Source organism: Daphnia magna, unplaced genomic scaffold (genome assembly GCF_020631705.1).
Source record: "Daphnia magna isolate NIES unplaced genomic scaffold, ASM2063170v1.1 Dm_contigs163, whole genome shotgun sequence".
In the NCBI taxonomy this organism is placed as follows: Eukaryota; Metazoa; Arthropoda; class Branchiopoda; order Diplostraca; family Daphniidae; genus Daphnia; species Daphnia magna.
Window position 1 is genome coordinate 86,625 of NW_025533147.1, and position 22,557 is coordinate 109,181.

Here is a 22,557-nt window from a genome sequence, read left to right on the forward strand (position 1 = left end):
TGTGTGAATAAAAAGTGAAGACATTGACTGTCTATACTCCCACCCACCCGGCCCTTTATTCGTTAATACTAATTTATGGTTATTTTCGACCGATACCCTAACCAAGGATACAGAAGCAAAGACTCCAGCCACAACAACAACAACAAGTACAGATTCTACAACAATAACAACAATAATCAGAAGAAATTAATCAATCCGGACCGGAATTTGAATTATCCTTCTTTTCTGCTTTTGAATACTGAATAGTTAAAGTACGCCCACCCACCAAGAGGGCGCCACCTTCTTTATTTTGGTTACCCCTCCTTTGTTTGCTAAGAATAAGCTAATAAAACAAGATCAACACACAGTCAATGTCTTCACTTTTTATTCACACAACAATCAAAATTGTTTTTCGTTTCACTCGAACAATTTACAAGTGTACATTCTTGAGAAAACATTGATTGCTGCATTCAATTAGCAAAAGCAGTGGTTCTATGGTGTTATGGTTAGCACTTCAGACTCTGAATCTGACAATCTGAGTTCAAATCTCGGTAGAACCTTTACCATCGTACCATGGTACTTCTTGTTTAACATGCAGCATTTAGAAACCAACCAGCTATTACAGATATTGACTTTTAGTGGAAAAAATTTAGTTAGTTTTCTTGGTACTGCCCCGAGTGAGGTTCGAACTCACGACCTCGAGATTATGAGACTCGCGCGCTGCCTACTGCGCTATCGAGGCATGTATATGTGTTCAACACATTCGATCGAGAAACAATTCTATGATACCGTGAACTCTCTACTACCTAAATGAATAAACAACTTAATTTGTCAGCACGCGCAACTAAAATCTGGTGATCTGTACCAAGAGTAGAAACTTCCATAGTTTATGTGAAATAAATAAATGAATAATATGCTTTCACTATTTGATGTCCAATTATTTTGTTAACACGGCTTAAACTCTGTGCGTTTTCCCTGAACGAAACCTGTTAGGTAGGTGGTGTTCTACCATGTTAGGCCATCTTGTGAAGGACTCAGAAACCAAGTCACTAGCGCACTTGACATTCTACCGGTAGATGGCGTATCCAGAATGTCACAATAGCAGACGGAAAACAACAATGTGACCGTTAGCCGAGAAGCAAACGCTGTTTTCATGGAGTCTCACCTGAGCCACGATCAGAGATAGAAGTGCGAAAAGTGCGCACCAAAATAGTGACAATTCTTACCCTACCTAGCAACTACCCCCCGCCTTAAGGACCACGCTCTAAACACGCTATGTCCCACCTGTACTCCCCTGACCAACAGCCAGTATCCAGTGACATGGATGAGCAAATGACATATGAAGAATCAAATAATCAAAGGAAGAAAAAAATGGAGAATTTCAACCCAAGACCAGGCCAACCACTACTCTCAGACCTCCACAACCAAACAACAAGTGGAGCCCCCGTAATAATCCACCTCATAAGCAACCCACAATCCTTCAACCTCCTGAGCCTGACTGAAAAGAAACAATTTATCTCCAACCTAACACACATAGTAGGCCAGATTTAAAATGGTACTAAATGGGCACACCGCGGAACCCTCAACATCTACCCTGCATCGAACAACCAAAAGAAACAACTCTTGGAGCTAAAAGCGGTAAAAGATGTCCAAATAAAATGCACCCCCGCGATGTCTGAAACCTTCGTAAGAGGAGTCATACGTAACGTACCAACTGGCGACGCAGAAGAAGATCTTTTAGAATTGCTATCCGACCAAGCAGTAACTAAACTACACTCGTTCTGGACGACAACACCGGACGGAGCAAGAACACCGCTAAGAACCGTAGTCCTCTACTTCAACAAACAAACAATCCCAAGAGAAGTCATCATAGCACATGAGGTACTCCCAGTCCACCCTTATATCCCTAGACCAGCACTATGCCGTATCTGTTGGATCTTTGGCCACCCAGAGGAAACCTGTAAAAACCAACCAATCTGAAAACACTGTGCGCAACAGCATACGCATGATGTAAAATGCCTAAGCACGACCAAATGCCTTTCATGTTCAAAATTTGGCCACTCCGCAGAATCGAACGATTGCCCACTGTTCGCAAACAAACAACAAGTGATAAGGTTTGCCTACGAAAACAAGATCCCGATACCTGAAGCAAGCAAACTAATGACTAAACCCACACCGGAAAAAATTCCCGCAACATCGGCCCTGGCTCCTGAGGAAAAAGATCCTGAAATACCGATCCTAAGACGTGACATCGAAAAATTAAAAACACAAATAACAGCAATGAAGATAGCAGCAATTCCGATAGGAGATCGAATAACGACACTAGAGATTTCTATCCAAACCCTGAAAAAACAAATAGAACCATTGCTCGTTATACCCGAAGCCGTTAACACGATCAAAGCGGAAATGCAAAACGGATTCAGCGCCACCTTCAACCAACTGCAGTCACTAACAGCATTATTACAAAAAAACCTCACGATGCCAGCTAGCGGCGACGCTCAACTCAAAACCACACGACCAGAAAGACCCGCCGCTAACCCACCGAAAAAACCATCAGAACAATTTAAAAAATGACAGCACCAATTAGGATAGTACAATCGAACTCCCGAAGCCTTTACAAAAGCAAACTACAAGAATTTAAAGCCAACATAAGGGCAACGATCCACACATTGTAATGCTGAGCGAAACACACTGGAAAGAAAATTATATACCCAAATTTAATGCATACCAGTCCTTTTACCTCAATCGTCAGAGCCAAGGCGGAGGAGTAGCCATACTCATTAAAAAGAACATCCAGGCAACTCCCATCTTACTCCCACAAACAGCCGATTTCGAAGCAGTTGGAATAACTATGAGAATAAAAAACAACAAGTTGTTAGACCTAATTTCAATATATTGTCCTAATGGAAACAATTGCACTTACCAAGAATGGAGAAGAATAGCTGAGTCTACGACGAATAGCACAATCATGGCAGGAGACCTAAACGCACCTTCTAATGTTTGGGAACAAGACCGACAACAGAACAAAAGCGGCAAAATAATAACAGAGTACCTGGCGAAAGAAGACAAACTTATCCTGTGCACCCCCAAGGACCTGGGAACGAGACCAAGCAACAATGGAAACCAGCCCTCAACAATAGACTTAACCTTCGAATCACAGGACTTGGCAAGCTTAATCACAGTAAGGACGGGACCATACTGGGGAAGCGATCATCTGCCAGTAATGATTGACCTCGACTTAAATACCTCAACCAACTCTGCACCAAACGATCATTTGACCTTTCAAAAAGACAACTAGAACAGATGGAACGAAGTTATCTCGCAAAAAGTAACTCAAGCAAACTACCCGGTGTTAATCAATCAAGAAAAAGTATACCACCTGTTCTACAAAGCCATAATAGAAGCATCGGAGAGACACCATAGACCAAAGAAAAACTACAAAGAATCCAACAAACCTTGGTGGACAGCCGAATGCCGAAAAGCTACAGCAAACACAAGGAAAGCGTACCAAAAGTGGCACCGCACACTTCTCCCACAGGACAAAACTAACCTAAACAGAACAGAAGATTAAGAAAAGAACAATAATGGCAGCAAAAAACCTCTCATGGCAGCAATACATAGATGGTATGGATAACCCCCAAAACACAAACAAATTCTGGCAGTTTGCTAGGAACATGATGGGAGGAAACATCAAACAGCCAAACACATCCCCCATCAAAGATAAAGAAGGCAACCAAACAACCAACCCCACGGAAAAAGCAAAAATACTACTAGACCAATTCTGCCCAGCTAACGAACATAGAGGCAACGAACTAGAAGAACTATACAGACAAAAGATTGAAGATGCAATACAGAACGACCACCCCCATCAGCTGAATACTGCAATCTCAGAAGTAGAACTAATCAGATGCCTCAAAGTCCAAACAAGTAAAGCGATGGGTAACGACAGAATCCACAACAAAATGTTGAACAACCTCAACAGTACGAACATCAAATCACTATTGCACCTGCTGAACACACTACTCAAACACGGACACGTACCTGAAGATTGGAAACATGTCGTAGTGATCCCCATCATCAAACCAGGCAAACCAGCAACTGAGCCGGGATCCTACAGACCCATATCCTTAACATCATGCCACGGGAAAGTGATGGAACGATTAATTAATAACAGGCTTGAATGGTACATAGATAAACACATCCACCTACCGAAAGCCCAGACTGGTTTTAGAAAGGAATGCACGACCTTGGATAACATCACCAGACTGGAAACGGATATTCAACAGGGCTTCAATGTCAAGAAATTAACAACAGCAATATTCCTGGATATAGAAAAAGCATACGACAATACATGGATAACAGGATTAATGTACAAGATTACCAAACTCAACATCAACGGAAAAACTCTCAAATGGATCAACAATTTCCTCAGTGACAGAATAATAACAGAGAAAGTTAACAACTCAACATCAGTAAAACCAAGACTGACTAAAGGTGTACCTCAAGGAAGCGTCCTAAGCCCTCTGCTTTTTAACATCATGATGGCTGATTTCCCAATTCAAGATAAGGAATGTAAAGTGTCGCTCTTCGCCGATGATGTTGAAATCCATACCACCACAGAAAAAAACTGTGATGCTGAAAGATACCTGCAGGGATACCTAAACAAAATTGAAACTTGGGCAAAACACTGGAGAATGAAATTCTCCGCAACTAAGTGCATGCTGGTCCACTTCTCAAGGAAAAAATCACAAGAAAGAAACATTAACCTAACTCTTAACAATGTTCACTTAAAAGAAACAAATAACTACAAATTCCAAGGAGTCATATTCGATCATAAAATGACTTGGGAAAACCACATCAACCACCTAAGTGCCAGCCTGACGCATAGCCACAACCTAATAAAAATGTTAACATACGGAAAAACGACGTTAAAACTTCCACTCCTAGTGAAAATCTACAATGCAATGACCAGAAGCCAGCTGGACTACGGAGCACTGGCACTGTCATCAATACCCAGGTCAAAACTGCAAAAACTGGAAATAAAACAAAACCAAATACTGAAGACGATATTAGGCTGCTTCAAGTCCACCCCAACGGCGCTGGTGTGTGTGGAAACAGGAATATCATCCACTAGGGACAGATGGGACTTGCTGGACAAAAAATATCTAACCAAACTATGCAACAAACCGTGGAACGCGGTTTATGAGACGATATACACACTAACCCACCCCCAACCACAGTGGAAGCCCAGAAGTACTCCAGCAGCTGTGAGACACCAGGAGGCCCTCAAGGAATCACACAGGATCTACCCGAAAACACTACCATCCTCACAACCGAATATAGATCCTATCCCACCATGGGGCCTATTTGAAATCCCAAGTGGAAGCTTCCCATTAAACAAACATTTAGCAACAGCTAACCCAATACGTACCTCAACTCTCTTACAAGAGTTAACAGAACATGAACAAGCAGACCACCTATCCATATTTACCGATGGATCCTCTTGCGAAACTACTAGGACATCAACATGCGCATGCCACATACCTAAAAAAAAATAAAACTTAACATGGAGACTGAGAAAATACACCAACAGTTTAAACGCAGAGCTAGCAGCCATTATGCAAGCCCTTGAACATACTTACCAACAGGAATGGGACACAATAACCATCTTTACCGACTCAAAATCAGCCATCCAGGCTATAACAAACTTCAAGTGGGAGGCCAGTGCATACATACCTGGAATCATAAGACACATTACAAACTTCAAAGCATCGGACACAAATGTAACATTATTTTGGATACCTGGACACGCAGAAATGGCAGGGAACATGGTAGCAGACCATCTAGCAAACTTAAGGAGAACAGAGAAGGATGGAGCAATCCTCAAGAATGTCTACAGCGTCCCTGAAAAAATCCGGGAAATAATAAATGACCACAAACAACAAATGCTCCAACGCATCAAAGCAACAACAACAAACCTAGCAGTTACAAGCCGGTACAGCATGGGAATCCTCCCATGGCTCACCCACAGTGTGAGACCAATCCAGTCGGCACTAATAAGACTTCGCAGTGGCCATAACAAACTCAACGGAACAATAAGTAAATGGGACATGGATACTAAACCTAACTTCCCCCATAGATGCACTGAAACGGAAAACGCATCACACGTACTGCTTCAATGCCCCACGTACTCCGCAGCCAGAGAAGAACTGAAACAAACGTTGGAAAAGCTGAAGCACCCAATGAACGTACCAACTCTAACGGGAATCAACTGCTCAATACCTAAACACTCACAACAAAAAATGGCCCAGAAATTAATTGTTTTCCTAATCAAGTCCAAACTATTAGAAAGAATATAACCGTAATTAATATGCCAACTAAATCCCACTAACACAAGCCCCCATAAAAATAATTAATAAAAATATCACAATATGCAATATCGGTGTGTAAGGGCCTCCTGAAGTGGCCCGTAATCTGTAAGCAGTGGCTCCCCGCCATGGCCACTGACACCTAATAAATAAAAATAAAAAAACGCTGTTTTCATCTTTGCTGGTTTGCTACGATGACCGTTATTTTGAATCAAAGCAATGTAAGATTTTTTTTTGGTTTGTTTGAAGGTTTCCTCATTTTGCGTGACATGGACACCCTTATTTTCGACCAAGATAAAAAAAATTTGAAAATTTTTCGGCTTCTTCATTTTTCGAGACATGTTATACCGTGATTTTGGATCAAGGTAATGTAAGACTTATTTGAAAATGTGTGGGTTTCATAATTTGTCGTCGCATGATCAAAGAAACTACGTGGTGTTAATGTATTGAATAACATAGGCAAGTATTACGTAGTCCGGTTAGCTCAGTTGGTAGAGGGTTGGACTTTTCATCCTGAGGACGACGGTTCAAGTCCCTTATCAGGCGTAATTTGAATATTTTTCTTTCCAGCAAGTTCTTATTATCGGTGTTTTCGTTAAATTTGTATGTTATTTAAATCCTCCGCTTACACATTAGGGTTCAAGACCTCAACGTAGTGGAACCAATCAGACGAGGTGAACGAGGGGTTAAGGTGATGGACTGCTAATCTATTGAGCATTGCACGCATGGGTTCGAATCCTATCTTCGTCGGGAAACTTAAACTAGAGGTCAATTTCGATGTACATCCTTGAGAAAACATTTATTGCTGTATTCAATTACACTCCTAATGCCAATACTCTACTTTAACGGTGTAGAACACTTTGTATTTAGCTCCTCCCAAGAATACTGAAGCGATAGCAGCGCCATCGTCAATATACGGGAGAATACCCTCTAAGTCTTCAGAACTCTTTTAGCTCCTGCTAAGTGAACACATCAAAATGTCTGCCACGTCTGTCGAATCTAGTAATTCCGTTCTTCGTCAACGTGCTCTCTTTTCTTCGGCGAATCCTCTGGCACATGGAAACTCGCCTTTCGATTCACGGGTTTCTATTTCAGATCCCAACTCTTTATCCATTCTGCCTAGCGTTCGCAACAGCCCACAGTCACAGCGCGATCGTAATCAACGCACACGTGGTGATCGGAGCGTCTCTCGCTCTCGATCTCGTTCTCGCTCGGGACGCTCGCGAACTCGTTCGCCTTCCATTGTTCGGTCACGTAGTCACTCACCAAACCCTGCTGCTACTTATGGTAATTCTTTCCATATATCTCGTGTTAAATCTCGTCAGGTTCATAAATGGCTATTGCAAGGCTTACCTGCCAACGAGGCCAAGGCTTTACGCCTTAACTTCAAGCCAGAGTTTGATGGTACATTCGAATTATTGTGTCCTAAGCTTGATGAGTCCATGGAACGTAAATGGTTAAGAAGCAAGAATTTTCCCAAATTGAAAGACTATCAGGAGACTATGTTGAAGTCCATTCAGTATCAAATGCTAGATTCAATTCGGCCAATGCTGCATGCCTGGAACCAGTTGAGGACTGACGATCCGTTGTTTAGTAGTTTAGAGTCTTCTCTCCGTCTGTTGGGCTTTGCTTTTGCCAACGTTTCCAAGTTGCGACGTGAAAATGTAATTCGTCACGTGGCTACTTCCATGAAACCTTTGCTGAAAGACACCAAGGGCTTTCTCTTCTCGCGAGTTTGAGCGTTTGTTTGGCTCTAAGTTTATTGACGTCATGGTGAAAGAAGTGGATGACGACGCTAAGTTGGCAAAAATCGGACGCGATGGTGGTTCCTCTTCCAGCCAGAGTCGTGGCAATTTCAATCGGCGCAATGGCGACCGCAATCAGAACTCGCACGACGGCCGTAATAACCAAATTGGTGGTTTCAGCAACAGAGGAAAAGGCGAAAAAAACGACAAGGGATCTCCTTTCTTGAAGCAGCCGCTCCAGGGTGCCATTAACAAGTATGTAGATTCTTTCCCCTTTCTCTCTTCCTAAGATTTTCCTGTTGGGCCTCCCGTTCGGTCTAATAATGTAGGCAGTCGTTTTAGCAATTTTGCAAACAAATGGCATTTCTTTTCTAACGATCAATGGATCTTATCTACAGTCGTTCATGGTTATTCCATTGACTTTATCGTCCAGTATTCAACTCCATCAGGTTGTATTATGTCTCAAGAGATAAAAACCATTTGCGTTCAGGAAGTTAATACCTTACTGGAGAAAGGGGCAATTAGACCTGTTATTTCCAGTTTTAGTGATTGTTTCATTTCTAACATGTTTGCTATTCCTAAGCAATCGGGCGGATGGCGGCCAATCATCAACTTAAAACGACTCAATGCTTTCATCGCCTACAAACATTTTAAAATGGAGGGTCTTGAGTGTGTCAAATATCTGCTTCAACGTGGTGATTGGATGGTTAAGATCGATCTACAGGATGCTTATTTTTTAGTGTCCCTGGCACCCGATCACTGTAGGTTTCTCCGTTTCTTTTGGAAAGGCAGTCTTTATGAGTACCTCTGTCTGGCGTTTGGGCTCTGTTCAGCTCCCCGAGTTTTTACAAAACTTTTAAAACCTGTTGTGGCATTTTTACGTGGGCGTGGCATCCGGTTAATAATCTATCTCGATGATTTGCTTTTTCTGAACCAGTCTCATGACGGTCTTCTTTTGGACCAAAAGGTCGTCATAGGGTTACTGGAGTTTCTGGGCTTTATTATTAATTACGAAAAATCGGTTATTGTTCCCCTGCAAATTCTAGAGTATCAAGGCACGGTCATTAACTCTCTTTCCCTATCTAATTCACTGCCCTCAGAGAAGGTCATATCTATTGTAAAGCTTTGCGACGACCTTGTTTCAGACAACCCTGGGCGTGTAAAGCTGCGAGACCTTGGAAAGGTCATGGGGAAATTTTCGTGGGCAATCCCCTCCGTTCCCTTCGCGCAAGGGCATTTCAGAAAATTACAAAATCTTTTTCTGTCGAAATCCCAGGGAGTTTGAACAAAATGGTTTCGCTCTCTGATCCTGCCAAAGCCGATCTGATTTGGTGGGCCTCTCATCTGGAAAAGTGTAATGGCAGAACCTTTTTTCCTGACAACCCCGATTTGGTTATTTTTTCTGATTCTTCCCTTCACGGTTGGGGTGCAATTTGTGACGGCTCTCGTTCTCGGGGACCTTGGACGGCTGCTGACAAACATCGCCATATTAACGAACTAGAGCTTTTGACCGCATATTTTTCGTTGCAAGCTTTCGCAAACTCTTCCGATATCATTTCGATTCATTTATTCCTAGATAATTCTACGGCAGTCTCCTATATTAATAAGTGTGGGGGCACTCGCTCGCGAGCTCTTTCTAACATTGCGGCTCAAATTATTCAATGGTGTGAAGCCCGCAATATTAGTATTTTGGCTTCTCATTTACCAGGAAATTGTAACATTATTGCAGACGAGAAATTGAAGACGGCGCTCGACTCCAGCGATTGGATGCTGCTGCAAGACAAGTTCAAACAGCTGTCGCAAATTTGGCCGGTACAAATCGACCTTTTTGCGTCGGCTTGGAACGCCAGGCTCCCCAAATTCGTGAGTTGGCTGCCTCAACCCAAAGCGACAGCAGTCAACACCTTCGCGTTGAATTGGAAGGGGTTTCTCGGCTACGCTTTCCCCCCGTTCGCACCAATTCCTCGCTGCTTAACCAAGATAAAGAGAGATAGAGCAGATCTTGTTGTAGTGTGCCCTCTCTGGCCATCTCAACCTGGGTTTCCCCTGCTACTACAAATGTCCCACGAAATTCTTCGTGTTCTAGCTCCGCATCATCTTTTGCTACACTCGCCAATACTGGAACCACACCCATTAATTCAGTCGAAGAAGTTCCTTCCAGTCGCGTGGTATGTATCAGGAAACGATTCGAAACTAAAGGCTTTTCAAAAGAGACTATCGACCTTCTCCTGGAAGGTATACGTGAGTCCACAACTTCTAGTTACCAGTCCGCCTGGAAGTATTGGGTCAATTGGACGAACCACGAACGGGGTTCGAGTCCCATGTCTTCTTCTTTAACATTCATTCTGCAATTTCTAACGGATATGGCTAAATCTAATTCTTCATACAGTGCCATCAACACAGCCCGTTCCATGATTTCGTCCACTTTAGATCCTATTGATGGACACAAAATCGGTGAACACCCTACTGTCGTACAGCTTCTCAAAGGCTGTTTCAATCGCCCACCTCTTAAAGCTAGATATAATTCCCTCTGGGATCCTGATGTTGTTTTGAAATACTTAGACTCTTTGCCGGATAATGCCGATTTCAGAGATCGCTTCCATCTCCTTTCATTCTTTAAAATTTTCCCCGACAGCGGTCAGTTTCTCTCTAACCCGGCCTAACTCGGCCTAACCCGGCCTAACTCGGCCTAACCCGGCCTAACTCGTCCTAACCCGGCCTAACTCGGCCTAACCCGGAAAGCGCAGAACTCGGGTCCACTTAAATCCCTCGTGTTACCTCGTTTCTCTGGCAAGTGTTGCCCAGTAAAGTGTCTTGAGTCCTACGTGGATATATCTCGTGAATGGAGAGATCCAGAGTATTCTTTTCTTTTCTTGTCGATTAAGAGGCCCCACAAGCCGGTCAGTTCGTCGACTCTAGGCCACTGGATCAAGGCATGTTTGTCAAACGCTGGTCTAGACCCGTCGTCTTTTTCTGCTCACTCTATTCGCGGCGTCGCGGCCTCTAAAGCGGTGAAGCAATCTGTCTCTGTGGATTCGGTCCTTAAAACAGCTAACTGGTCAAAGGAATCCACTTTTCAAAGATATTATCATCGGGATTTGGTTGGTACAACGTTGGCTGAAGCAGTTTTAACTCAAATAAGTTCTGAGTGATTTAACTTTGAAGTCACCGTTAAAGTAGAGTATTGGCGTTAGGAGTGTAATTGTTAATTCCACGAGGTCGCGTAGCGAACGAGGTGGAATTTAATTAGACGACTAATTAAAATACGAGACTTTAACGCTCTCTATTTCCCACCCGCTCCACCCAATTACTAATGTATATCGTCAATCTCCTTTCTTCCTTTTCAGATGTGGTTACAGAGGCTTCAAGAACAACCAGTGCAACTGATAATCTCCGGGCAGTTTTGCTTCAAGAGGTCAAGAGCTTATCGAGAAATAATTACAATTTTCATTTAAAACCATGTTCTAGCCTCTTATACTCTCCCTCGAACTTATTTGGGGTTTCTGTGTAAAAGAGTTCTGAGGACTTCGAGGGTATTCTCCCGTATATTGGCGATGGCGCTGCCATCGCTTCAGTATTCTTGGAAGGAGCTAAATACAAAGTGTTCTATACCGTAAAAGTTTCGTATTTTAATTAGTCGTCTAACTAAAATTCCACCTCGGTTGCTACGCGACCTCGTGAAATTAACAATTAAGAAAGCCTCATTTGTTATAAGTAATTATATGGTGTTTGATCATGCGGTAGCAGTGGTTCTGTGGTGTGATGGTTAGCACTTCAAAATCTGAATCTGACAATCTGAGTTCAAATCTCGGTAAAACCTTTATTATCGTACCGTGGTATTTCTTGTTTTACATGCAGCATTTAGAAACCAAACATCTCTTACAGTATTGACTTTTAGTGGAAAACATTTAGTTAGTTTACTTAATACTGCCCCGAGTGAGGTTCAAACTCACGACCTCGAGATTATGAGACTCGCGCGCTGCCTACTGCGCTATCGAGGAATCTATATGTATTCAAAACATTCGATCGAGAAACAATCCTATGATACCGTGAACTCTTTACTACCTAAATGAATAAACAACTTAATTTGTCAGCACGCGCAACTAAAATCTGGTGATATGTACCAAGAGTAGAAACTCCCATAGTTCATGTGAAATAAATAAATGCATAATATGCTTTCAGTATTTGCTGTCCAATTATTTTGTTAACACGGCTTAAACTCTGTGCGTTTTCCCTGAACGAAACCTATTAGGTAGGTGGTGTTCTGCCGTGTTAGGCCATCTTGTGAAGGACTCAGAAACCAAGCTACTAGCGCACTTGACATTCTACCGGTAGATGGCGAATCCAGAATGTCAGAATAGCAGACGGAAAACAACAATGTGACCGTGCATGGACTACTCTAAGTAAAGGATGGGACTCTTCGACATTTCCTATGCTACCCATGTAATTTTTTTTAGTTTTTTTATTAAATTCAGTTTTAAAAAATAATTATTTACTTACCAAATGTCCTTATATTGAAAATTAACCTTTAAAGAGATATTAAATATTTTCTATCAGAAAATACGGAAATTGGGCGGGCCGCCGGTGCCATCTGGGAGCCAAAAATCCTAACTCATTGCCTGTTTTCTTTCTACAATTTCAAGTTCAGTTGTCAATCAGCAAGATCATGCGATTTTAGTTGATAGATGGCTACCGACAATTTCGAGTTCAGTTGTCAATCAGCAAGAACTTGCGATTTTTGGTTGATAGATGGCACCTATGGCCCGCCCGATTCTCCTTCCTACCAAAATTAAAATCGCAATATCTTCTTAAATGATTCGTTTTATAAAGAAAAAATTTGATGGTTACACTCGCCTTTTAAAGCTGCATTTAATGGTGTATTTTTTATTTTTTCATGAAAATAGCTCACAACGATACCCTTTAGCAAGGCGAGATAGGGAAAGAGTCCCGTTCTTTAGTTAGGGTAGTCCATGGACCGTGAGCCGAGAAGCAAACGCTGTTTTCATCTTTGCTGGTTTGCTACGATGACCGTTATTTTGAATCAAAGCAATGTAAGATTTTTTGTTTTTGTTTGTTTGAAGGTTTCTTCATTTTGCGTGACATGGATACCCTTATTCTCGACCAAGATCAAAATTTTTTTTAAATTTGTCGGCTTCTTCATTTTTCGAGACATGGATACCGTGATTTTGGATCAAGGTAATGTAAGACTTATTTGAAAATATGTGGGTTTCAAAATTTGTCGTCGCATGATGAAAGAAACTGCTTGGTGTTAATGTATTGAATAACATAGGCATGTATTACGTTTACGTAGCCCGGTTAGCTCAGTTGGTAGAGCGCGGGACTTTTAATCCGGAGGTCGGGTCCCGTTAGTACTTGGATGCAGACGTGTTTTTGTTCCTCCCGTTTCCCCATCAATTTGTGAGTTTATTGTTTATTTTCATTACTTTTTGTTGTTATTTTCATGTTCTAGAGTGTTTATTTTGTATAGTTTTCTTGTTTTTCTCGTGTTTTCCCCAAAATTTTCCTTTTCGGTGTTTTGTTTACTTGTGTGGGGACCCCCCCTCCCCCTTGGTAGTTTGTTTACATTGTCTAGGGGACAATGGCTGCCAAGTGGCTCAATAGTGTAGCCGTCGATTTTGGGGTTCAATTCCCGAAATTGAGTATGCGTGCGGTACATGGTTTCGTGCGTAGTTTGAAGGTTGAGCCACAGGATCTCTTAGGCCTAGTTGCTGTACTAGATACGAGAAATCAGGTCGCTAGAATTACGTTTACGACAGCCGGAAAGACCGGAATTGGAAGGGAAAGAAGTTAATGTAGTCATTAGGGACAGTAATATTCAGGAGAAATTTGTCAGAATTGCAGGGATTCCACAGAATCTAGCCTTGGGAGTAGTAAAGACACGTCTGAAGGAATTTGGAACCATAATTAATGCTCGTTGGGAACGCTATCGGGTGGCAGAGGATGACGTTTTATACCCTGTCCTTGCCACTTGGATGATAGTACGAATGACGTTGACTAAGAATATTCCCTCATACATTACTATTGTCAGCTATCGTGCCATGGTAAATTACGAGGGACAAAAACCTACTTGCAGACTGTGTGACGACGAAACCCATTTTAGCTAAAACTGCCCAACTTTGAGACGTAGTAAGGAACCTACCAATGTCCAAAAGCCCGATAATAAAATGACTAAGAGACAAAGATGACAGAGACAGTCCCGGAAAAACCCGTCGCTCTACCAATAGATGTAGACCCCATGGTTTCTAAGCCCTTCTTGATTTTGGATTACAAAGTTCACTCTCAGGGGGGACTCCCAACTTAGAAATTTCTCCCACCGAACAACCCGTTAAATCCACAGACGACCCACCACGACAGACTCCGCCAGCCCAAATGATAATCCCTGAAACGCAACCTGATGACTCGGAACCTATGACAATTTCCATGGACCCAATGGAACCCAATTTGGGGGAAGTTGAGCCCATGGAAACTGAAAAGCCAGTGACCACCTGAAAGTTCCCACTGTACCACAAAACAAACGTTTCAAACCAACAATGACGCCCCAGAATTCTAGACCTACCTTGTCCACTTCTCAACCCAAGAAACCATTTAAATGACTGCAAAGCTAAAAATCGCATCTATCAACATTGGAGGGATTAGGTCAGTCGAGCGACGTCAAATTCTTTTTAACTTCTGCAGGGACGGTAACCTAGATATCGCGGGACTTCAAGAGGTAGCATTTCATTCTTGTCCAATTATTGAAAGTCGCTACCGTTTGTTGGCAAATGTCGGTCCCAACAAAAACGGAACAGCCATTCTCATTAGACATGGTTTAGACTATTCTCGATTACTTCTAGAACCCGACGGAAGGCTCATATCTATTGACGTGAATTGTTTCACGTTCATTAATATCTATGCCCCGTCAGGTAGTCACGTAAAAACTGAGAGAAACAATTTTCTTCGTCAAACCGTCCCTGCTTACACAATAACTACTCGACTGCCCTTCGTGTTGACGGGCGATTTTAACTGCGTAGACGACATCCAAGATAAGGCATCCTCCGACTCCTTCCCTTCCCAAAGTAATATCGTCAGCTATGCTTTGAAAGAGATGGTTACTGGTCTTGATCTGGTAGATATCTGGAAAAAGCTAAATAAAATTGAACCGGGGCACACCTTTTACCATCCCTCCTGTTCTTCTCGGCTTGATAGGATATATGCTAGCCGATCTTTTGCAGAGAATTTTGTAAATATTTATTTGCAATCTTTGTTGGTTAGTGATCATCAATCGGTACAATCTACGTTTACCTGCAATCTCGATCTCCCACATCGTACTAGATCCCCTGCTGGTTTGTGGAAATCAAATAATTCCATATTGTCAGAAGAAGGCTATCAAAACTATGTAAAAATTTTATTCATGAATCTGCCAATCATCCTCTTAGGGAAAGTAATGTCGCAAATTTGTGGGAGAGTGTCCTGAAACCAGGAATCAAACGCATTTCGGTAGATTATTCTAAGCAAAGAGCTAGAATTATTAGGGAACGAAGTTTTTTTACCAGTCCTGCATTCAGGAGATGGCAGAAGCAGATACATTTGATTGGGTTGCCTTTCACCAGTTGAGGAAATTCTCAAAGTCTTGGGAGGAGAGCACACTTAAAGGGTATGGGATTCGTTCCCGCTGCTTTGAAGGCCATGAGGTAGAGGAAGCCAATATTTGTCATGTAAATAGAGCTAGACTTAACTACGGAAAATGTCGTATTGATAAAATCATTGCCTCTAATGACACATGCTTATCGACCAAAGAGGACATTTCAGGAGAGATTATTTCACATTTCAGTAAAATTTTCAAAAATCAACCTTCTCCTGACATACTGGCAGGTACTGATTTTCTTGAGGGAGTGCTTTAAGCCAACCCCAAACCTGACTGCACCAATTTTCCTCCTTGATATTAAAGCTGCTCTTATGGCGATGAAATCAAACAAGTCCCCTGGCACCGATGGCATTCCTTACGAGTTTTACGTAGAAATTTGGGACGTGATCGCACCCCATTTCTTGGATATGTTCAATCATATCCTTGAAAGGGAAACTCTGACGTCATCACAGGACCGAGCGGCGATCAGGCTATTTCCCAAGTCTTCAGGGCTCTGTGGAATTTCTAATTTTCGGCCAATTTCTGTTCTGAATTGTTACTACAAAGTCATTGCATCTGTTTTAGCGAGACGATTCAGGCAGACACTGTCATCTACCATAGGGCCTCATCAAAAAGGTGGGGTACCTGGTAGATTGATTTTTGACAATTTAATGCTTTATAGAGATGTCATTCAATTCGTTGATGACCGGGGATACCATGACTCTTCCAACTTTTCGATTCGGGGTATGGGCGCTGCCATTGTTGGAGTTGACTTTGAAAAGACCTACGACCTGGTTAACAGGAAAGTCCTCTGGAGGATTCTGGATTTCATGGGCTATCCCACCACTTTCATCCGTTGGCTACAGACTATGTATTCTGTAACAGGAATGTAAATTCTCAACGGATCGGAGGTGGCTGGGGTGCTTTCTGATATTCAATCGATTCGCCAGGGATGCCCCCTATCTGTCCATCTCTTTATTCTATACATTGAGCCGTTACTGTTTATCTCAAGTTCTCCAGAGCATATCATTATTTAATGAAAAACTCACTGTCAGAGCCTTCGTTGATGACGTCACCATTTTCATTTCTTGTGACGAAGATTTTGCCAGGGCAGGTCAGGTGCTTGACTTGTTCTGCCAGTGGACAAAGGCAAGGATGAATAATGAGAAAACAAAAGCCCTGGGACTCGGGACTTGGAGCTCTATGATGACTTGGCCTCTTGAGTGGCTTGTGTCGGAACCAAGATTGTCCCTATTAGGAATTAAATTCTCTCACTCCATAGTTGAGACAGCTGATAGGGTTTGGAATGATGCATTCGGCTCTCTAAATTGTATTATGCGAGAGAATGCCTGTCGACGTTTCAATCTATACCAGAGGGTTATTTTCCTCAAGTCGAAGGCTCTCTCCGGAACTGTGTTTATGGCACAAGTATTACCATGTAAACAAAATATGGCTGACCAGATTTTAAAGGCTATCATGAAATTTCTATGGATTGGAATAGTTGAATGGCCGAACAAAACTGTAGTTGATCGTCCTGTTATTCAAGGGGGACTGGGAATGGTCAACACACTTCTTTTTTACCGTTCCCTTTTCTTGTGTTCTATGTATAAACCCAGCTAGCAGAGTATATTTCCCAAATATTGCTAAAATATTATATTCCTACAATTGAGATGTTGGTAAAATAATTTTTTTAAATATTTATCCAATATATTTTTGCACCCGAATTTATTGGGTCACAATATTTTTTAAGTTATTTTACTTCTATTGGTAAAATAACAGATTTCTTACTTTTCAAATGTTGGCGAATGTTATTTGCTTTATATTTAGCTGAAAACTGCATACATCGTATTTTGCAGAGGAAGTTATTATTGGAAAAATATGAAAGAAAAAAATTTACAGTCCACAATTTGTTTATTTTTCGATTCATGTTTCACGGCGATGTTGGACATAGAATTCAACTATCTGAATCTGATGAACCTGAACTAAAGTACGAACTAATACAATCAAAATTGTTCCTCTTTTTTTTCTGAAATTGGCTGCTTCATTTCCAGATGATTCCACGTCTTCCTCCGACGATTCAAAGATGTCACTTGCTGAATTTTTTTAGAGATTTTTTTGTTGAATCTGTCCTTCTAATTTTTTTCGTTGATTTTTCTCTTTCTTTTCTCTGTGCCCCCATTTTTATCTCCAGATTCAATAAAAACTTTTGTAAAGACGTTTTGAATTGATTGGGGTCGTATTTATCGTGATGTCGGGATAAACAGGCAGCTAAATATAAAAAAGTGTTTATCATTATTATTTCATTTTTATAACTTATATAAATTACGTCAATTATTACCACTAATGCAAGCCAAGATAGTTGGGCAAGATTGAGAAAATTTGTTTTTCTGTATTCCTTGGTCACGAATAACAGATGTTCCTTTAAAAGTACATAGCTGGGATAGCGGTATGGATATCAGAGTAGCCATCATGTTTTTGGCAGTTTGATATACTGAAGTACCAGGTACCATTTGTAGGAATGCCAACTAGAATTTAAAGTTACGTTAATAACATTACACATTGGTTTTATTTCTGTGAAAATGTAGAAATAAATATAGTGTACGTACCAAATCGTTCTTTATAGAAGCCCCATCATCGCTAGCTATGCTATCCTCAAATTTCACAAGTTCACTCCAATCGTCGAAAGGCATTGTGGGAAGCTTGTCCTTCAATAATTGAAGTCCAGAAGGAGAAAAGACTCCAGCAGTACGATTATTTTTAATCTCTATCACCATTTTTTCTGTTCGCTTACTTCGCTGATCCATTTTGATCAGTAGACGACTCATTTGAGCAGGAGTCCTGGACAAAAAAAAGTATTTAGATGTAGTTGCATAAAATAGAGTATTCTAAAAAAAGGCCATACGTACAACACCATTTCTAATTCTGAAGTATTTTTCTGGATTTTGCTTCGTCTCTTTTGACTGATGAAGTTGATATCGCGGACTTTGCTTGCATTGGTCGCTCTAGATGCCTGCGTTGTCTCCTGGTATGAACTTTCAAAATCTTCTATATGTGATGGTTCTTCAATTGTGTCAATATTGATACCAGAGTCGTTGCTCATATCTTCATATCGCGTCAACGTGACCTGACAATTGCGCTTAAATAATCCTAATAACAATAACAAATTAACTGTTCTGCCAATATATAATAACAACATAATATCTATTGCCATTTACCTTCGGGCGCAACCATATCTTTCTCTAATGATTCGGAATTTGAAACAGTGCTGACTGTGGCCGTTTGAATGACAGCTTTCAAAGATTTGCCTCTATACACCCCACGTTTTCCGGATACTAATAAAAAAAGTAACTTATTATGATACTACAACTTAATAATAATAATCATATATTACCTTCGGGGACACTACTATTCGGTATAGATGGGAAATTTGAAATGTTTTGTTGTGTGGGCTTCTTGGCTAACGACTTTTTCACTGAGGGTGGCGTAGTCCTGGTCGATTCTTGCGATAGAGCTTTCTCACTAGCTTTTGAAAATTCCCCGATTTCGTAATCATCAGCATACTTTTTATTCGCTATTCTCAAACGCTTTACTTGCTCAGATTCTTCAAACGTTTCTCCTTTACTCAGTCGTTCAACTCGCCGATATGCAGATTTAATATCATCTAGTAGACAAATAAAATATTTTACGTTAATAATAAGCAGATGACGGTTAAGTAATTATAGAGCGGAAAAAAAGATTATAGAACTAGCTGTTTTCAAGGCTACTATGCTAAAAGAAATATAAATGTAGTTCAAGTCATGATTCCCGAATGTAAATAAAAACAAACGCTCTCGTTCGCCATCTGTTGGTAGAATCCACAACTATTTGTGTTGATCTCAATTGAATGCAAATTCAATATATTTTTTTAATTTGACGAATCAGAGAATAATTTTACCAGTTTGAGAGAAATACACATATGAGAAAGTTATCCAATCCGATTCCGCTGGCTTCATGCTCTCACCACGTTGTTTCACTTGTTCACTAACTTTCATATCAGCAGGAAACTGGCATTTCAATATTTCTGGCTGACACCATTTAGGATTTAGAACACTGAAAACCTGTTTATTTGCCACTTCATCGTCGTAAACTTTTGCGACCCAATACCGCTTGTATGGCTTTTCTGGGAAACGTACTATTGCAGACATCTTGGTAGCAGAACGCAGACTTGATAAAAGTGATTGCCTCTGATGATGCTAACGGCACGCAACGTTGCATGACCATTTTGTGAGAAGCTTAATTCGTCTATTCGAGAACTCATCTAGCGGAATAACAATAGTACTACAATAAAATTCCAGTTTTTTTAATTTATATGTATTATTGCCACAATAAATGGATGGCCTGTCATAATTAACCACGCTTGTGTCATGATTTGCAATCATGAGTTCGTCTAGGTGGACAGAAAATAGGGAAGTAAATAAAGAAATCCAAAAACTAAAACTTCAACAGCAAGAGCAAAATTTGGTTACTTATTTCAGTTCTTCATCAGAACGATCAGGTATAAATAAAATTAATGCATCTTAATATAATACCGATTCAGGCATTTGGTCAAAACTACTTTATTAAATATAGATTCCGGAACAAGTGCTGAAGAAAATCGAAGCGAAAGTTCAGACAATGATTTATATAGTGGAACATCCGACAGAAATTTAACAGATGAAAGTTTAAGAATGACGACAGGTATAATAATTTTTCCGTGCAAAGTGATACAAACAAACTTTCTAATCAATGATTAAACTTTAAAATGTCTTTAAAATATATAGAAAATTTACTACTTCACCAGGACATTTGTGCTAGGGGACAATTGATTGAATTTGAATCTTCAGGTATTATCTTAAAATTAAATAATACTTTATTATGGCTCAAATCAAATCATTTCTCTGTTTTTCATGTATAGCCTCAGATAGAGATAACAGATCTGCGGTATCTGCGGCACATTTTGACAACTCCTTACATAATAATGACACATCATCTTTATACACAACAACCACAGATTCTGCTGCAATTTATTACAACACAAGTACCGATAGTAGCTACAGCGATGAAATTTTAAACAACTTTGATGATATTGCAAATGAAAATCCAATTGAGGAAGCTTTTAACGGACTAACCATTACGGAGCGTATCGCACAGATAAAAATCAAGACTAATTGTTCTCTAACAACTATCGCTGAAATTTCAAATCTCTTACGCGACTTGGGGCATAACATACCTAAGGATCCAAGAACCATTATGAAGACGAAAGTTTGCGACTTAACCAAGTTAAATAACGGTGTCCAATGCAACAGCAACTCATTCGTCCACCTTGGATTAATTGAAGGGATAAGGAAAAAATTGATGAACGCCGACAAAAAGCTGATGATGCTTATTCTTCAATTTAATATTGATGGTTTACCGCTCTGGAGGAGTAGCCGCACGCAATTCTGGCCAATTGTTTGTCGCATTATTAATTGTCAAGATAGTAGTGAATTTCTCGTCACTTTACACTGTGGAGTTGGAAAACCGCTAAGCGTCAGATCATATCTTCGGCCTTTTTTGGACGAATTAAAAGCGCTTTTAAACGACGGATTACTTCACTTTGGGCAAAAATTTGACATTCGAATTGGCGCTTTCTGTTGTGACGCACCAGCTCGCGCATTAATCAAGCAAATCATTGGACACACGGGATATTGCGCATGTGAACGATGCGAAACACATGGAATGAGATCTGATAATAGAACGACGTTTCCACAACTAACGGCAGCTTTAAGGTATTTATTATTGGTTAAAAAGCTACTGAATTATTTCTTGTAGTAAATTCAAAATGCTTTTCAGAACTGATTAGTCTTTTAGAGCTGGTTCTGATGAACATCATCATAATTCCATTAGCCCTCTTGAAGAAATCGATAATTTAGACATGGTGTTTGACATACCGTTGGATTATCTTCACCTGGTTTGTTTTGGAGCCATGAAACGCCTTCTGAAAATGATTTGGTTGGAACAACACCCCGATTGCCTGAGTAAGCAACAACAACGATTGATAAATGAATTAATCAGATTATGTGCCATGCAACTACCAAAGGAATTCAATCGAAAAGGTCGATCGCTTGAGGATATAAGTAACTGGAAAGCCACAGAATTTAGGACTTCTCTACACTGGTATATATATTTTAAGAAACATCCTCCCTTGTCATCAGTACAAACACTTTATTTATTTCCATGTTGCTATTCGAATACTTTGCAATCCGAAATCTACGGTAGACCATATAAAATATGCCGATCAAGTCCTGAGACATTTTGTGACGAACTTTTCAGCTTTATATGGTGATTTTCATATTGTTTACAATATCCACTCTTTGATCCATTTGGCAGGAGACGTTCTTATTCATGGCGCGTTAGATACATTTAGTTGTTTTGGATTTGAAAACTATTTAGGAAAACTCAAAAGGCTTCTTAGAAATTCAAGACTTCCTCTCAAGCAAATTGTGCGAAGGTTATCAGAAATCGATGCTATGCAAAGTGCGATGAAGAGAACTGGATTAAATGAGCGTTGCGGAAAATCGAAATCATATGATACATTCGCTACTATCATTCCACAGTCTAAAAATGATTCCTATATTATCGTTCCAAGGGCTAGGCATCCAATAGTTATTAAAGTTACAGCTATGGATTCATTATATGTTACAGGTTACGCTCTTAGAATAGAAAAAAGGCGTGATGGTAACTTTGAAGAGTTCTACTCGCACCCAGCTAAAGCATCTGAATTAAATGTATATAAAGTGCGCGGCTTAATAAGGCAGAAAAAATGGAATAAAAATGAAATTAA

The 22,557-nt window shown here is 40.5% G+C and overlaps 3 protein-coding genes, 1 non-coding gene and 2 pseudogenes across 4 annotated transcripts; 4 read left to right on the plus strand and 2 right to left on the minus strand.

Moving 5' to 3' along the window:
- Positions 1-648: 648 nt before the first annotated feature.
- Trnam-cau lies at positions 649-721 on the minus strand. Its single transcript has one exon. It is a non-coding gene; the product is annotated as a tRNA-Met (tRNA).
- A 6,603-nt stretch (positions 722-7,324) lies between these two features.
- On the plus strand, positions 7,325-10,755 carry LOC116930482 (annotated as a pseudogene).
- A 2,936-nt stretch (positions 10,756-13,691) lies between these two features.
- LOC116930483 lies at positions 13,692-14,298 on the plus strand (annotated as a pseudogene).
- A 184-nt stretch (positions 14,299-14,482) lies between these two features.
- Positions 14,483-15,537, plus strand: LOC123466378. Its single transcript, XM_045167234.1, has 4 exons — positions 14,483-14,586; positions 14,789-15,015; positions 15,223-15,332; positions 15,529-15,537. The coding sequence occupies exons 1-4, from the start codon at positions 14,483-14,485 to the stop codon at positions 15,535-15,537; spliced, it is 450 nt and encodes a 149-aa protein (XP_045023169.1).
- Positions 15,538-17,948: 2,411 nt separating this feature from the next.
- On the minus strand, positions 17,949-19,920 carry LOC123467201. Its single transcript, XM_045167236.1, has 6 exons — positions 19,651-19,920; positions 19,108-19,377; positions 18,932-19,048; positions 18,623-18,863; positions 18,323-18,554; positions 17,949-18,241 (listed from the first exon to the last, which is right to left on the minus strand). Exons 1-6 carry the CDS (start codon positions 19,898-19,900, stop codon positions 18,044-18,046), a joined length of 1,308 nt encoding a protein of 435 aa, XP_045023171.1. The 5' UTR covers positions 19,901-19,920; the 3' UTR covers positions 17,949-18,043.
- A 212-nt stretch (positions 19,921-20,132) lies between these two features.
- Positions 20,133-21,576, plus strand: LOC123467202. The gene is made up of 5 exons (XM_045167237.1): positions 20,133-20,250; positions 20,325-20,432; positions 20,516-20,578; positions 20,650-21,502; positions 21,567-21,576. The coding sequence occupies exons 1-5, from the start codon at positions 20,133-20,135 to the stop codon at positions 21,574-21,576; spliced, it is 1,152 nt and encodes a 383-aa protein (XP_045023172.1).
- Positions 21,577-22,557: the final 981 nt, after the last annotated feature.

Coding starts and splice junctions, on each gene's coding strand:
- LOC123467201 (XM_045167236.1), bottom strand. CDS start 19,900: ATGTCTGCAATAGTACGTTTCCCAGAAAAGCCATACAAGCGGTATTGG. Junction 18,864..18,931: donor AGATATGGTTGCGCCCGAAG/GTAAATGGCAAT, acceptor TATTGTTATTAG/GATTATTTAAGCGCAATTGT. Junction 18,242..18,322: donor CTTCTATAAAGAACGATTTG/GTACGTACACTA, acceptor TTTAAATTCTAG/TTGGCATTCCTACAAATGGT.
- LOC123467202 (XM_045167237.1), top strand. CDS start 20,133: ATGAGTTCGTCTAGGTGGACAGAAAATAGGGAAGTAAATAAAGAAATC. Junction 20,251..20,324: donor TTCTTCATCAGAACGATCAG/GTATAAATAAAA, acceptor TATTAAATATAG/ATTCCGGAACAAGTGCTGAA. Junction 20,579..20,649: donor GATTGAATTTGAATCTTCAG/GTATTATCTTAA, acceptor TTTCATGTATAG/CCTCAGATAGAGATAACAGA.
- LOC123466378 (XM_045167234.1), top strand. CDS start 14,483: ATGATAATCCCTGAAACGCAACCTGATGACTCGGAACCTATGACAATT. Junction 14,587..14,788: donor GAGCCCATGGAAACTGAAAA/GCCAGTGACCAC, acceptor TAACTTCTGCAG/GGACGGTAACCTAGATATCG. Junction 15,016..15,222: donor TAATATCTATGCCCCGTCAG/GTAGTCACGTAA, acceptor TTGATCTGGTAG/ATATCTGGAAAAAGCTAAAT.